General features: G+C 47.1%; 2 protein-coding genes across 7 annotated transcripts in view; one reads left to right on the top strand and one right to left on the bottom strand.

Moving 5' to 3' along the window:
- LOC142560961 (myb-related protein B-like) overlaps window positions 1-16,995 on the top strand; it is a 315,010-nt gene that overhangs the window by 38,512 nt on the left and 259,503 nt on the right. The gene's annotated exons all lie outside the window — the stretch shown is intronic.
- Window positions 293-4,092, bottom strand: LOC142560962 (uncharacterized). 6 transcript variants are annotated; one of them, XR_012823497.1, is made up of 5 exons: window positions 3,894-4,092; window positions 3,030-3,139; window positions 1,339-1,373; window positions 484-558; window positions 293-415 (listed from the first exon to the last, which is right to left on the bottom strand). XR_012823497.1 is itself a non-coding variant. In XM_075673400.1 (4 exons), exons 2-4 carry the CDS (start codon window positions 2,993-2,995, stop codon window positions 329-331), a joined length of 186 nt encoding a protein of 61 aa, XP_075529515.1. In that variant the 5' UTR covers window positions 2,996-3,139; window positions 3,894-4,092; the 3' UTR covers window positions 293-328. The 6 variants fall into 6 exon arrangements, 4 of the variants coding, with proteins under 4 accessions (XP_075529515.1, XP_075529512.1, XP_075529511.1 ...); XR_012823498.1 differs by having other exon boundaries at window positions 299-411; XM_075673400.1 differs by lacking the exon at window positions 1,339-1,373 and having other exon boundaries at window positions 2,972-3,139.

Raw genomic sequence — 16,995 nt, 5'->3', positions numbered from 1 at the left:
TAATAAACACAATTCCACGATCGGATTGTTAACTTTAATTTTTTGTTGTTACACTGAGGACTACATAGAACTTTATTTTGTATATGTGAGAGAAGTATGTGGATATCACGAGCTTAAGCCAATGTGCGATACACAGACAAAGCAGCTGCTACAACATTGAGGGCCATACAACACATACATAATTAAAGGTGCAAAATATAGGGGGAAACTTCAAAATACGCTCTGTAGCACTGCAAAGTATAACATATATTGTATGTGTACATTAAATGTTCAAAAAAACAATGCATCAATGTCCCATTTGCTTTCAAGTTTATTATCAAGTTCAAGTTTACTGAAGTTTATTATGAGCATATGTACAACAGGAATCTACTGACACACCTGCAGTCAAGGTGTCTGTTCGAGGTGTGCTGGCTGCCTAAACGAAAGAAAAAGAAAGAAATTAGATGAATGTTGATACCAGTGCTATTGCTTCTTGCCTCTTACCTGCATTTGCCTCCACGGCCTCTTGGCTTGCGGAGTCTGTATGAGGGAGCTGCTGTGGCTAGGCGTAGGCATTGTCTAAGCAAAAAGAAAAGGCCATTCAAATGGGGAATTATGGAAATAAATGCAGTTGTTATGTCTGCTTCTTGCACTCTTCTTGCCTAAAAGTTTTCAAACATAGTGTCCAGTACACACCAGCACTTCGACTGCTTCTGCTTTTTACCTGCAGGTGTTGCTGCGAGATCCTTAGTATGGCTGCGTGCAGCATTGTAACACTTGGTTGAGGCATTTGAAGTGGTAGCCAAAAATATAAAGAATCATCCTTGTCTGCATGAATGCTTTCAATTTCTAAATGCAGTGGTTATCTCTATTAGTACAAGGCCCCCCACATCTATGCTGCAAGTGCCATAGCTCGAAACTGGATTTTTCCTTTAGTGTTTCACAAGGCGTCTGATATGTCCACATTAAATGTGATGTGTTTGTTTTTATTTATCCCAATGTGGAGAGAGCATCATTAAATTGTTTTTTATTTTTGTGTCTTGTTTTTTAGTTTATTTCTGAATTTATCAAGCAGCAGTCTCATGATGCTAAAGTGACTTATGTAATGGCAATCAGGTTTTGTTTTGCAGAAAAACAATGCATTTCCTGACCCACTGTTTGACATCCCCTCACTCGCATAATTTTGCATTGTATTCTACCTGCACTAAAGAGTCTTGCATTTTCGAATACGACTCTTTCCTTAAAATCATTCGAGACATCTCATAACTTCTATACTTTGGGCTTCTGATACTCTGCATTCACCATTTTTGCTTGTTTCTGACTAGAAATGTCTTCTTTAATTTAGAGCTTAAATTTTACCTTTGGAACACATGAAAGGGCTTGCCATTGCATATCTGCATAAAAGGGAAACATGTTTTATCAAACATTTGCAAACTCCAATTGAAGATTGATGAATGCAGCTTGCAGTGTGATGTGACTGAATGAGCCATAAAAGTAACTCATCTCACTTGGTAAATTAAAGCACATATTAGTGTGATGTACAAGATACGTTACACTAACGTGTTGGGTTCTCATGCTTATACAGCAAAATAATCTGTGTGCGAGAAAAAAATTATTTTTGCATACCCCTTGTGCACACTGATTTAAGGAAAATGAGCTGGAGTTGTCCACATGATCTACTTATTTTACCTGCGAGTATGGTCAACAAAAATGTGTCCCAGCTGCTTGGTGGTACTTGAGACTATGTCAGTATTGCATATGGTGCCTGTTGTCTAAAATATTTGAATTTTGAAAATGCTTGCAGTGATCTGATGTGAATATCTGCAGTTTATGGATACATGTAAAAGACTCGGCATCAAGTGCAAGTGACCGGTCTCACAGGCCCAGAGTCGATCATGCAAATAGATTCGCTGCACAAATTTGTGACCAGAAAAGATATTCCACATGAAATGGCATGCAAGGAAGTGTTGAAAATATTGCACAGTTAATAAAACGCCTACGCTATTAATGTGTGTGTTGATGCACTCGTTATGCAAAACATAGGTGAGGCGTGCAGACAGGACACAAGAGTAGAGGATTTACAAGCAAACAACATGAGCGCCGCCCACTTCTGTACTCTTGTGTCCTGTCTGCACGCCTCACCTCTGTTTTGCATAATGAATATTTACCAACTAGCTCAGCTTTGTGTCGTTCTAAGCCTCGATGCACTCGATTTCGTCCGCATTAGGCACTCGCCTCTTGATTACTTCGTGGCACAGAAATACTCGGCATCAGGCTGTTTTTCTGCTGTGGCCTTTGTAGAAGCATGATTGTTCAAAGTGCAACAATTAAACAGATTCTTTGAGTTGCTTGTGGCTTCGCCAGTACAATTCCTGTGCGCTACCTACAAATAAAAACACCACTCCGCATGTAGAAAAATGCTCTACTGTGACGCTTCTCAAACGATTGTGATGCACCACAAGAGCTGCCTACTCGTGTGATATTCTCAACAAGGAGATACATTCGTTTACTTACATGTGAAGGTATATGCCAGAGCACTTCGGGGCTTCAGTGGCACATAAGGCACGAGTGTGCCATAGCGTCCGATGTCGACGCGCGATCACATGTCAAACCTAAACTGTACGAAACTACTACGCATCCAAAAAACAGATTCGAAACCGAAATCGTATTGCGATTTCGGTGATCAGTCGCGATCGCAAGTGGTCGTGTGACACCGGTATAATGGAGAATAGTTGAAAAGGAATGGCGTGATGACAATAACTTTGCACAAGCAAAATACATAGAAGACGGGTTGTAACTATCCAGATAATGAGAAAGAAGACTGCAAATGCACAACAGCAATTCATTTGCTTAAAATGGGATTGTTTTAGAAGGAAAAAAAAATATGACATTTTTCTTGTACTTCTGCGAAGGAAGGTGAATTAGGGCAGCAAAATTATGCGAATGGTAGCGTGCCGAAATAAAATGGCTGCAAAAAAAATTGAGCACGCACCAACATCTTCATCTCAATCTTCATTAAAGAGCTGCAATTAAGCACTTTGTGTCTTCACCTGCTGCCTTCGAAGCCTTGCAATAGTCTTCTGATACTTGGAATTTTGTCCTTGAGTATGCGTGATGTCCTTTGGCTGTGTAGTGTATTTTGAGGAAATGGTGGAGATTCCTGCAATACGTAGAATGACAGACAGAAGGTAAGCAACACTGGAAGCTTCAAAGCTATTGAATGTAGATGCTACGTTCCTTGGTATATAAGCAATATTGGAGCCTGCAAAGCTTTATAATGGAGGTGCTGCGTTCGTTCATGCAATGCGTATTTTATTTTATATTTTTATTTGTTAAGGAAGCACTGCTATAAAGGCTAAGAAACAAGGAACTTTCGATGGTAACGACTCCATACACAATTAAAACATGAGAGCACGAATTTTCAGCACAATGCAGAACAGCTAACAACGCTCGGGTGCACATAGCCTGCTACAGAGGTTGGGAGAGAGCGCATTATTGCCATACTGCAAATATTGCACGTGTACCGCTTACAAATAACTACATTTCTTTTGCAGAAGTAGAGCACCATACTTTTTCAGCAGTCACCGTGCGTATCATAAAGCTCTCTGCCTCGACCGGCATGTGTTCATAGGCCACATTTCTTAATGAATCATTTTATTTTATTTTATAACTTCGTCATTGTATCGAATGCGTATCGCAGCTCGGACGCTGCCGCATCGCTGTTTTCGCTAGCATCATCGCTCATTGCTGCGCATAAAAAAAGAACACGAAATGAAAGTAACCGTAGCAAATGGGCAGCAGGTGTTCATGGCTGCAAGGCCGCCGTCACTCGTTCATGCGGCTAACAGTGACATAACGAAATGCGAAGAGAATAAGTCGTTAACAATGCCCAGATGAACTTGCTGTGGCCTTACCATGAAACGGCGACGAAGCAGACGCTGGCAGAAGAACCCAACAATGATGCTCAGGTGCATTTTACAGAAAGAGCCTGGCAGAGTTGTCTGACAAGGCTTCGCACATGGTGGGTCGTGCCCAGTCAACGCGTTGGCCCAGTTAGTCGTGCCGCCTGTCAAGCTGCTAGCCGCAGCCGCAGCCACAGCTGCATGGGTGCTATTCTCGACACGCATGGCGGCTGCACGGCCGCCATTATCCGCCATGTTTACACAATGATTGGCTGTGGAGAGCTGACGTGCCTTGAAATTTGTGCCGGGAAACCGAAGTTTTGCGAAATGTCATTTTGCGTTTTCATCAAGATGACGAAACGTGATATGGAGCTGCATATTTTATAGACTTAATACATTTTTTTTGGTCCTTGGCAGATATATTGTGATGTTAGCGCTTCAAAAAGAATGTGAGCGGTAGCGTGCAGAAGCCAGTGCAATGCATCTGCAATTGCGCGAATATGTGGTGGCGATCCAAGATATGTGCCAATGCCTGCTTGCTGATTGGCTGAAGGAATATCTCATGAGGAGCGTCACAGGAAGGGCTGTTTTGTAAACGTCATTTTGACGATGCGTGGCGTTGTGCTGGGCCGCCATTGCTGAGATTTTCCGTCATAATTTTTGCTGCGACGAGCCGCACGAATTATGCTAATGGCTGCCATATGCAATGGCAGCCGAGAGGAATGCGTATCGCCACATTCTCCCCGTCGTTTGGCACCACAAAAATATTTTGTTCATAATGCATGCTCATAGTATTTGCATCGCTCTCGGGTGGTGTTGGCATTTGTGTTTGGGTCCATCATTTTTTAAAAGAACGCGTTTATACGAAATAATATTGACTGAACATAACAAACTTTCGGCAATGTTGTCCACTTTTCACTGCTGCATTTGTATTGTAATCAAGATTAATGCCTTTTCGCACAATCAAAAGTTATGACAACGGCCTCTTCCTAATTTATAAAAAGAAATGTACGTAAGACGGCGCCTTGAAGTTTCCTCCCTCGGTGCGAGTAACCAGCGAAATGAACAAGAGATGGCAGCGCCGGCGCTTGCGTCGCTCTAGTGGATATCTCTGGCGCGCGCAACGCTATCGGTGATATTCGGCCGTTTCTCAGCCAGCCGAGTCGGGCTGAGTCACTTGCGTTTCACGAGATAGCGATAAAGTGGCCTAGAACGTGCGCGCATCACCACTGGTAGGTCGCGTATGTTGTCTCAAGCAAGAAATCAATCGCGTTGGCGCCAACATGCGATCACTCATTCCATTTTCCGGGGACACGCATCCTAGCTATTGAAGCAGACGATGGCTTGTACGCAGCAGACGACGGAAGCGAGAAGCGTTTTCGACGGAATAATCATACGCTTTGAGATAGCTGCTTTATTTTTACTGCGGAGGAAAACTTTTGCTTTGCCGATAACGCAATATTCAGTGCCTTCATTTTAATTTCTTAGGCGAAACGTCAAGTTGGCGTCACGTTACGTAAGCAAAACGGGGCCACCAGCGCCATTTTGTTTGCGTCGCGCCTACGTCATGCATCGAAGAAAATGGCGGAATGTCCAGAATAGCGCCCCGGGTGCTCGCGCGTCGGCGGCAACGCGGGCGTTTGCCGCGCGTCGCGTTTTTCGCTCGCGAAAAACGCGCCATGCGGTTCCAGCTTCACACTGACGCCGTGGGGGTTGGGCACAAGCGCGAAAAATTAAACTTGGACCGCTATGTTCTCACAATCAACCTGTTGCCGCCAAGTCAACAAGTTTAGAGTAATTGTTCAGGAATACTATAGGGATCTAAACTGATTCTGTTTAGCGGTAGCACACGCCAAGGCCCGCAACATGTCGCACGAGAGATGGGAGCGCGTCGCCGACGAAGAGGAAGAGCGGCGTGTCATCGGGGAGGTATCGACTATTTGTGATGTGCGAGAGAACCTACAAATTATATTTCATGACATCTACCCAAATAATGCAAAACTTCTCTCTTATAATATATTAAACGGCTTATTACTGGACCATTTATTGAGTCTATCTATAAGTACGGTCATTGCGACAGACGCCTCACAGTGTGAAGAAAAATCTGGAATTGGCATTTTCTCTCCCGCTCTAGGCTGGTCATTGCAATCACGATTCCGGACTTCCGTATTTTTGGCTGAATTTCTAGCTGTAGTTCTAGCCTTACGCAAACTAAATTCGTCAATATCGGTGGTAGTAATAATAACAGATTCTTTATCCTTATGTTCCTCGCTCACAGCAAATGGTGTCACTAACCTTTTACGTACATTTCATTTTCTAGTGCCTGCCCACATAAATTTAATTAAATTGCTTTGGGTGCCTGGACATAAAGGATTAGTCATGAACGAAATGGCTGACAGTCTCGCGAGAGCGACCCTCAGTGGCCCTGTATTACCATTACTTCCTACAGTAGCTTACCTAACGACTACTAGATTCAGGAGATATACAATTATTCAAGACTTTTTGAACCCAGCTGTAGCAAATTTTTCAGAATATCGACATCTCCTATTCCTTTGGCCCAAAAATTCCTTTCACACCAGAAAAACTGAAGTCATCTTTACCCGATTACGTTTCGAATACCAAAATTAAACTTCTATCGTCACAGGGCTGGTCTGGTGCCCTCCCCTCTGTGCCCAGTCTGTGGAGAAGATGAAACAATAGATCATTTTTTCATATTCTGCGGCTGTTTTACTTGTTTAAGAAAAAAAAATATTCTAGAGTCACGATTTACACAGCTTGGTTTAAGCTTTTCAATTATAAGTATCCTTTCTCTAGGAGCCCCCTCTCTTGGAAAGTGCCACAGGGATATTTGCTCAACCGTGGAGGAATTTATAATTGCTACAAAGGGATTGTCTTGAATTCTTAAACATTTTATTTTTGTTCATTTCCTCCAGTTAGCTTTACCAATTTTAGTATTTAATAAAGATTGCCTAATTTCACCCAAACCTTGGCCAACCCCCACAGTGGGTGTGCGCCATCGCATAAGGAATACCATACCATACCATCGGGGGGTGGTTCCGCCACGGTGAGTGCCTCCCCCCCTCTCTCTCTCTCGGCGTCGCCTTCAGCCGATGTTGTAGCGTTTTGCGGGTAGCCCAGCGTCGTTTGGAATTCCGTGATGCGTTAAAAGGTGTCATAACATTCGTGTCATGCCATATTGTGGTATATCCGGTTGAAACAACCACGGCTGCACCGCGATCGTGTCAGGTCATTCGGTATTGTTAAAGCGATGAACGAAAATTGTTAGGCGTAACGCTGAGACGGGAATAAAGCAGTGTGGATGAGGGAGCAAACGGGGTAGCCGACATTCTAGTGACATTTAGAGAGAGAGAGAGAGAAAGCAAAACATAGAGCTGGGCAGGCCATGTAATGCCTAGGGTAGATAAGCGGTGGCGCATTAGTTAGAGAATGGGTGCCATGGAAAGGGAAGCGCAGTCGAGAACGGCAGAACACTAGGTGGGGCGATGAAAGTTGGAATCAGCTTGCGCAAGACAGGGGTAATTGGAGATCCTAGGCCGATGCCTTCGACCTGCAGTGGACATAAAAAAATCAAAGCCTTTGTCTTAAGAAAGATTGTTGAACGCGAAGTGTTCCCCCAATTCAAACTGAACCAAAGCCAGCGACCATGCAACGAACCCAAGAAATGCTGAGCGACCCGATGCTATGCATAGCTGATTTGATTGCTTGTTTAGGGTTGTATTTTTTTAGCGTTGAATTTGAATGAAGACGCATTTATTCAAGTTGTATAGGCTCTTGCTATTTATGAACGGGCGTCTGATTCAAGCGCCCGCGTTGCCGCCGACGCGCGAGAACCCGTACGAAAGAAATGAGCGGAGCCCATAGTTTCCTACAAAAATTGTAAGAAGCTCTATGGCGGCGCCTTCGCGCCGCGTTTTCCTGGCTGCCAGACAACCAACTCCCAAGGACATGAATTGTATCTTTTACTGCATATATTATATGGCCTTAAACAGTCCTCGGGTAATTAGACAGCGACATTTTTTCCAAAGTGTATTTATCAAGCTTCATTTCAAACAGCAAGATTGTAGAATTGTGTGAGAAACTGCGACTATGTACCTTCCGCACCGAGGTCGCACGTCTTTCCGTCGACGCGCGCGCCAGTTCTGCCTAGAGAAAACAAAATGCGCAAAGAGCAGGGCCATCTGGTGGCAAAACCAAAATGCCACGTGACCAAACACCACGTGACTTACCTGAACGGACGCGCCGCGTTTTTTTTCTACTCCGAGCAGCAGCACGTGGCGGCGCGATTTCGTGATGGAAAAATTGGAGGACGCTTAAGCTTCGCCTTAAAGAGTGGAACGCGACAGCGTTCCCGTCGACCCGCCAAGGGGTGTAAGACAATGGGCTTCGGCGCAGCGACTACGCGCCCCGCATCGGACGCGGTGAGCGTCGAGCAACGCAGCGTTCGGCGCGACAACGAAATGTGCGCCTGAGCAAGCGACGCACGCCTGAGCCTTAGAAACAGCTAGTTTCTAAGGCAACACCGCGTTCACTAGAGGCGCTTTTGTACCGCTTTGAAGCATCGAACTCGTGGCTCAGTGGTAACCTCTCCGTCTCACACTCCGGAGACCCTGGTTCGATTCCCACCCAGCCCATCTTGGAAGTTGCTTTTTATTTATGAAGTGCCTGCCGTGATTTATCGCTCACGGCCAACGCCGCGGACGCCGACGCCGACGACACCGGCTTTTCTGCGACACGAGCTCCTTAACGCTATCGCGTTAAAAATGACGCACGCGTCCCACCACTCGCGCGTAAATCGCGCCTGAAATTGTGCCATGCGGTTCCGCCTTGACACGATACAATCCCGTGTATCAAAACGGCATGCAGACGCCATTAAGCAGCGCACTTGCATCCGGCACGTACAAAGGACATACACAGGCGCTGGACTGCACCTGAAGAGAGGTGATTGCGCGTCGATTCTTGCGAACCTCTGGCTTCCGTCTCGCTCGGATTGTCGACGGATACGCGTAGCTCCTGCTGCATGCCGATACGCGGAAACGGGCACGCTTACGTTCGCGTACGGCGGCCTCTTTTTGTTGTGTGCTGCACCCGCGGTCGGGAATGCATTGCGTGATGCGAGTAAGCTGGAACCGCCCGTCGCGTTTTTCGTTCGCGAAAAACGCGGCGGGCGGCAAACGCCTGCATTGCCGCCGACGCGCGAGCACCCGTACGAAAAAAAGGGGCGCCGCTTTCGCGCCGCGTTTTCCGGGTTGCCAGACAACATAACTCTCAACGACATGTATTGTCTCTGTTACCGCATATATAATATGCCCTTAAACTTACAGAAAACTACAATGAAAATAATCTTAGTGTCATTGGACAGGAAAATTTTTTTCCGAAGTGTATTTATCAAGCTTAATTTCAAGCAGCAATATTGTGTGCGAAACTGCGACTATGTACCTTCCGCATGCTGAGAAGCCGCTGCTTGTTTACAACTTCACATATAAAAAGGAGGGTCGGCCGCTTACTACCGAGCAGAAGAGGCGATTGCTACTATTAAGGAGGATGCTGATGCTGAAGCAAGAAAAAATGCGGATCAGGAGGTACATGTGGGTGCAGCCTGCCTGGTTGAGAAGAGAGCGAGCACCATACACTGGCAATATTATTAGCAAATTGTCTTGCTAGTATTAGCGATGAGACGTGACGCTTCTCCACTTTAGTTATTAGGGCCTCGTTGAAGGTTGCTTTGTTCATTTTAGGTGAACACAACGCACGAACCAACATGATGCGCGAACGAAATCACGGTAGCACGTTTTCCTTGACGCGCGCGCCAGTTCTGCCGAGAAAAAAAAAATTCCGCCAAGGAGGTTCCGTCGAGATGCGCAGAGAGCAGGGCCATCTGGTGGCAAAAAAAAAAGAACCAAAATGCCACGTGACCAAATGCCACATGACTTACCTGAACTCTGATTGGTGGACGCGTCGCGCGATGCGTTTTTTACTATTCCGAGCAACAGCACGCGGCGGCGCGATTTCGTGACGGATCATGCTGGGCACGCGTCAAACTGACGCGCGCGTCCCACCACCCGCGCGTCAATCGTGCCTGAAATCGCGCCATGCGGTTCCGCCTTTACATTTAGTCACGTGGCATTTTTGTTTTAGAGCGCAGCTCTTTGGCGTCCGTTCCTGGGTTTCGCGTCGTCGTCGGCGTTGTCGTCGGCCTCGTAACCAGCTCCGCCCCCCTTTCATCCCCCCAGCGCTAGCAGCGACCGACTGATACCGCTGGATGCCGCTGTCGCCGCTAGAGAGTCAAGATAACGTGACTGCATAGAACACCGTCGCCGCCATGCAGAAAGAAAAGGAAAGGGTCCCCCCCCCCCCTGTTCTTGTGTGGCGGATAGGGTGCTCTTCAGTTGCATCAGTCAGTCGCTGCTATCTCTTCCCTCCTCCCTTTATCGTGTTGTCCGCTTGCTGCGCGCGCTTCTGCCCCCATCGTTTGCCGCTGGGTGTACACGCCGCCCCCCTCCCTCCTCTTCCTGCGAGTCTCCGGTTGTCAAAGCGCCGGCTCGAACTTAATTCCTTTCTTCGCTCCTCCTCCAATGCAACCCCTGTGCGGTGGCAATCAGAGAGCCAGATCGGTGGCGGCGGATCTGTATATGTGCACCGCCCGAGCCGAAATTGCCGCTGCCGTTCGCCCTGTGCGGTGGCAATCAGAGAGCCAGATCGGTGGCGGCTTGACATAAAGACAAACAGCAATTTCCTAACACTTATGCGGGAGAACATCCCGTTCCTCTCGCTCGTAACGCGTCCCACGGCTGTGACAACCTCGCGAGGCACTTGTACAGATCTCGTCTTTGAGAATCAAGCATTGGTGTACCAAGTCGAACATATATCAGTCTATTTCTCCGACCACAAAGCTTCCTTCATGACTGTCAAGAACTGTTAGTGGAGTCTTTGTTAAAGGAATACGTGTGAAAAATAAAAAAAAAAATTCTGTGATAGCGCATACATGTGTTGCTCGATTTCTTTGCCTCAATCTATCGAAAAGGTGAAACAGCTTATTTGCTGCGCTCAAATTTCGCATTAGGAAGTAACGTAATCGTCTGTAATTTTTTTGGTTTCGCCACTAGATGGCCCTGCTCTCTGCGCATCTCGATGGAACCTCTCTGGCGCAATTTTTGTTTTCTCGGTAGAACTGGCGCGTGCGTCCAAGAAAGCGCGTGCTACCGTGATTTCGTTTGCGCATCGTGTTCACCTAAAATGAACAAAGCAACCTTCAACGAGGCCCTAATAACTGAAGTGGAGAAGCGTCGCGTCCTGTGGGACGTACGTGACCGCAATTACAAGAACAAAAGTGACCAGGCTTGGCGAGCTATAGCAGATACCCTCAGCGTAGACGGTATAGCAGATGCCCTCAGCATCCCCCTTAATAGTAGCAATCGCCTCTTCTGCTCGATAGTAAGTGGCCGACACTCAGTTTTCTATGTTAAGTTGTAAACAAGTAGCGGCCTCTCAGCATGCGGAAGGTACATAGTCGCAGTTTCGTACACAATCTTGCTGCTTGAAATGAAGCTTGATAAATACACTTCGGAAAAAAATGTTGCTGTCTAATTACACTAAGATTATTTTTATTGTAGTGTTCTGTAAGTTTAAGGGCATATTATATATGCGATAGCAGAGACAATTCATGTCGTTGAGAGTTATGTTGTCTGGCAACCTGGAAAACGCAGCGCGAAAGCGCCGCTTCTTTTTTTCGTACGGGTGCGCGCGCGATAGTGCATTCATCTAACTCTGGTGTGCAGTTACAATCTTAGCAATGTAGGGAAAGATTAGAAGGCGATGCAGCGGTTAACTACCCCCTGCGGAGGTGAAGCAGGTGTTATGCACTCTCCATACGGGGGCATATCCCGAAAATAGTGCAATGCCGGGCCGACCCGCGGCGGAGGTGAAGCAGGCGTTATGGGCCGATCGCGAAAATAGTCCAATGCCAGGCCGACTTGCGGCGGAGGTGCAGTTCACCATAAGGGGCCTGCAGACACAGCTTCGCCACTCATCCTTCTTCAGAGAGTGGAAGGGCGATGAGTTTTTTGGATCACGTTGCAGGCATGTGAGGCATGCGTGACTGGCTCACCTGTTCTGACTAGCGTCGCAAGTGCAGCACACGACGGCCCGGCGCTGGACTCTATGTGCCGAGTGTAGGCATTGCAGCGGCGGCATTGAGCAATGCCTGCCGCCAGTGTCTCCTCGCTTTGGGCCTTTGCGCAAAGCATGGCGCTCAGTCGTCTTCTCACTGGCGAATGTTTTGTTACCCGTGTGGACGGGACAGCAGCATCAACCGGTCAGTAGTCGAGATAAGCAAGAGGGGTGTTGGTGGAAGAAAAGCAGGAAAAATATCGATGCTACCAGATTTTACGCACAAGATGAAATTTGAGGAAAAGAAATTGGATTTGTCACCACCTCGTTTCAAAGGGGATCCCGCTAAGTCACCTCGTGCAGAACCGTGCCAATCATGTGGCCTCAAGGCAACATCGGCGGAGGCACCCCTTAGAGACGCCAGGTGGTCCGCACACTAGTCAGTATATTCCAGGCACTACCCCTCAGAGACATCCGGCGGTCCTCTAACTAGTTGGTTTTGGCGGCGAGGAGTTACGGAGTCGCCATCTATCGGAAGCGCCTCGGTGGCGTAGTATGAGGGATCACGTGGTGCGCTCCTCATAGGTTTTGCTGTCAGCGCTCACTGAAAACACCACGCGCGAGCTCTCCCGGACATTTCTGTAAGTACTTTCGAAACGAGAGAAGTTTCTTACTGTCTAAATAATAATCTTGGGCAAACTGAAAGCACACAATTGTTTACAGACGCTATCTCTTTACCGAATACGTACAGTGAACGCCACTGTGCGCGGTCACCGCGATGGAGTCTCCCGAACCGGCTTCTTGCGTGAAAGGTAGGTAAACGCTGAGAGCAAACTATCTGAAATATGTTCTTATAGTGTTTGTATAACTAAATGGAGCGTAATAGAATGAAGCCTCAATGAAGCGATCGCGCAGATTCGCAGCGACCGACTGCGCGTCTGCATGCTTGTCCGCGCACTGTTACGCTTTCTCCGCACGCACGTTTTCGCACCGTGCCATGAGCTTTAGGCCGCAGAATATGAGCATTTGACAGTATACAAGCAACCATTGTTGCGTGGGCGCTATCAGAGCTGTTAAAAAATAATTTCATTGTAGAGACTTCGACGCCTACGGGGACTGTGATGTGCCGTCGCGACGATTCAATCTTTTTTTCTACTAAATTTTTTGACCTTTCAATACTATTTCTCGAGTTGTGTCGCACTGTATGTTTATCGGTGTTCTCAGCGTGCAATTCCCCGCTGCTCCTTTTTTGTAATCCAGTGCATTAATTCATAACACAAACATGACCATATGCCATGCTTTTTTTAAATGTGCTTCTTACCGCTGCCTTTCCACTCCACTGAACTTGCCAGTATCTATAGCATCGACAAGTTCATAGACCAAACTGTCATGACATTAGTCGGGCAGCGGACTCGGGCGAGCGTCTCAGTGCGCGTTTTCAGAACATCGCAGACCGGGCGCCGCAGCAGAAATCTTCCTCGCGTCTGTGCTTGCTGCATACCCGAGTTGCAGCCGATGACTGTTTGCCGGTTTTATGTTTCGCGAGCCAAGCTTCATGCAACTTCTTGGCCTGCGGCTACGTGTGAATAAGGCTGACACCGGCCTCCGTTACGTGCGTCCGGCCCTGCGGCACCGAGCAGTAGCCTACCATGTTGCGCGCCTTCAAAGGCAGCCACTACCTATTGTAGTGCTTTCAAGCGTTGTAAAGGAGACACTCGAAGCGGGAAAATTTCGCCACTAAATGAGGACCGCAGCGTACGAGGGAATTTAAACTCTCATTTTCAGCTCGCTTCGGCGCGCCCGAAGCAGCCGACGCGGCCGCTATGTCCACGTGATCCCTCCTAGCACGTCACGCCGACGGTGGCGCCAGCTTTTCCAGTGGTGGAGCTCGAGGCCGATAGCGCGCGACGGAAGGCGGCGTGCTTGCTCGTTGCTTTTCTCCTTTGCGCACACAAGACTGAGCCAACATCGTCGGCTCACCCATTCCAACCCCACACCCTACGCTTTCTCTCGCACATGCACCATGTAGCGCGATGTCACAATGTTATCACCCTTAGACTTTATCAGAAACATGAGGGCGAAGGTGACGGCAGGAATGTGCCTGGATTGTCCATATAATTGCTATCACAATAATATAATAAGAGTATCCGGCAACTGAAGCGTCCCGTGGCCCATTACTTTCCGCAGAAGAAGAAGTAACAAAATCGAACTTTCACCACGTGACAATTCGCTGCGCCGCAACACTGTGTTCTTTCTTCCTTTTGAGGGGGGAAGGGGCCACCGAGAGCCCATACGCTTACTTCTCGGTATCCTACACCGGCGAGGCAAGACTTTCCGGAAAGGTAGTGCTCAAGCGAACGCGGTCCAATCCGTCGAGTCCCCACAGTGATGGCGGCAAGTGACCATTGTTTCTTTTTCTTGTCTGCTAGCCAGAAAGTGTTTAAAACTCTGGAAGGCGAAAATCCACTTTGTCAGAGAAAACCAAATGCACACCGAAGTGCGGCGCGTGGTGGTCGGAGCAACACCAGAAAAACGCATGCGCTCTGGCTGGCTCTGACAGCCCGCGGGTAGAATAGCGAGAACAATATATATATATATATATATATATATATATATATATTAAACAACAATTGAAGAAGCTCAATGTGTCCTCGCAAATAAAAGTCAAAGTAGAAAAATTAAATAAGAACGTAGTTACCTTGGCTGGCTTTAGTGTCTTGACATGGATGCTTTGGCGTAGGTGGAAAAAAAACAGATTTTTCATTACGTGACATGACGGGAACAAATGAACCACCAAAACGTTTCGTCTCATAGGACCTTGCTGCGTGCTTTGTCAACTTGTCTGATAGAGGGCTGATTTGGCTTGTCTCGTTGCATGTTCCGATGTAAGATTTTAGAAAAGTCAATTAACCTTTGGTGTCAAATGTTTATAACAACATTAAACCCACAAAGTTCCACAACTGAAAATCTTAAGCCCAACTTTAGAAATGTCCATGCACCTTTCACATCAAAAGTTTATGAGAACTTTGTACCCATGAAGTTTCAGATTTGACATCCACGCGCTCTGTGGATTCCGCGGCCTCCGCGGTATGCCGCGACGAGCCCGCTCGCCATCAAAACGCCCTTGAAACTTTGTGCTCGGATGGGAATCCTTGCGTTACGTGACTCCAGGTGCATAGGCGTTGCCGCGAAATGGAGCCTGAGATAGCAATGTTTGCCGTGAAATGTCTTTTCGAGCATGAAAAAGACATTCTAGACAAAATACAGAATTATTTCCGGCGCCGGGAGTTGCTTTGGTCAGCATGAAAAAATTGCGGGGGGGGGGGGGGGGGGGCCTGAAGCCCCATAAGCCCCCCCCTCCCCCTCTGGCTATGCCCCTGGCAAATAAGTGTTGTCCAAATCCATGTCTGAGTGTCAGCTCACACTATAATTCTTTATTCAGATCTTGAGCCGATTGTTGTGCTGGTTGCATGTGGCAGAACTAATTTTGGAGCCGGAAATATGCGGTGAGATTTCGACACCACCTACACTGTCTATAATACACCTGCAGAACATCGTCAAATGTTTTAGGTACATTTTTGGCTACTTTTCGCTCACAAAAAATTTGGGTCTGGCTATTTTTGGGCACATTTTGAGATAATTTGGCTATTTTTTGCTGGGACCATCTGGCAACCTTGATGCAATGTCATGTGACAGACTGGCCACCAAAGCGAGCGAGGCCAGCTGCGCATGTGAAGTTCGCCATAGTTCGCCATGGTGACCCGTCTCTTTTTGGGTGTAGCCCGTTTGTTGGGCTGCTGGCGTTTTCTTGCGTTCCTTCTGCATTTCGAAACGGCACCACTACACTATTGGACTACAACAAGGTGAGAAATTTTGTTCGTCAGTCTGCAACAGAATACAAGCAAATTTAGGCTTACGGCACAAAACCGAGGCTAGTGACGCAGTTTGCGAAATGCAGCTCGACTGTGGTGACGGTTTCGCGTGCACTGAATCTTACTGGGACAAGTTTGTGACACCCTCCCTGACCCCCAAAATTATTGTAATTAATTTCGTAACCTTTTGGGATACTTTTGAGGCATGCTCGCCCCGCCTGGGGTTTGAAGCAGTTAGCAAAAAAAGCAAGCCGGCTGTGGTGACAGTTGGTCGTGTACTGAATTTCAGGGGGACAAGTTTATGACGCCTTCTATGGCACCGCAACAACATATACCTTCTTTCGGTACTCACGCTTGTTGAAAACACAATGAGCGATTGCAAAGAGTGATAACACAGGAGTGTGATGCTTGAGCCGGCAGGACGTGTAAAAGATAATGCTGAGGAGCTCGAAAACCAAGAACTTGACAATTCTGTCTTTTGAGCAACTGAAAACGGGCTTTGCACCCACGAATTTGTCTTGAGTGCGACTAGAAGGCATTCGGCGAGCGTTTAACATCGTTTGGCTGAGAGCCTGTGTTGTGGTCAACTCTGTGTACTTGGCGTACCATCACGTCGACTGAGGCCAAGTTGTTTTTGAAACGCGCAGTCACCCGCGTATTTATGCTCTTAAAGTGCAGGAAATAATACACGAGAAGGGAGGGTTCAATCACGAACGCGAGGGTTCACGAGAAGGGAGGGAAGAAATCAGATGTTTTCTTCATATTTTATGGCATTGTTTGGGGGGAATCTACTTACTACAAAATGTATGTAAAAGTGAACTTATCTGTAATGCCGCACATTCACCATTTACGCGCGCTTCGCCTCTATGTGCAATATTCCTGTTAGGTCAATATACCAGAATGATGCATCCTTGTAATTTACCTTTCTTCAGCTGATGACATGTGGTGAAGCTTTGTATGGCAGCGACTGCTGCTTACGTGGTGTTACAACTTTTGATGAATGCACAAAAAGCCCGGAACGAGCATTTATATGAAGCAAAATAAACATTTCATCATTTCGGAAGACATCTTGCATTTATGAAATTGCATGTGGCACAGATTTCGTGGAGGCTTGT

This window comes from Dermacentor variabilis, chromosome 10, assembly GCF_050947875.1.
Source record: "Dermacentor variabilis isolate Ectoservices chromosome 10, ASM5094787v1, whole genome shotgun sequence".
Classification (NCBI taxonomy): domain Eukaryota; kingdom Metazoa; phylum Arthropoda; class Arachnida; order Ixodida; family Ixodidae; genus Dermacentor; species Dermacentor variabilis.
The sequence above is the reverse complement of the archived record's forward strand: the minus strand, read 5'-3'. Positions and strand labels throughout refer to the sequence as shown.

Excerpts from the sequence above, each read along its gene's own strand:
- LOC142560962 (XM_075673396.1), bottom strand. The coding sequence starts at position 3,953 with ATGCACCTGAGCATCATTGTTGGGTTCTTCTGCCAGCGTCTGCTTCGT. Across the intron at positions 3,140-3,893 it reads TGCTTCGTCGCCGTTTCATG|GAATCTCCACCATTTCCTCA; the intron begins GTAAGGCCACAG and ends TACGTATTGCAG. Across the intron at positions 559-3,029 it reads CAAGGCTTCGAAGGCAGCAG|ACAATGCCTACGCCTAGCCA; the intron begins GTGAAGACACAA and ends CTTTTTGCTTAG.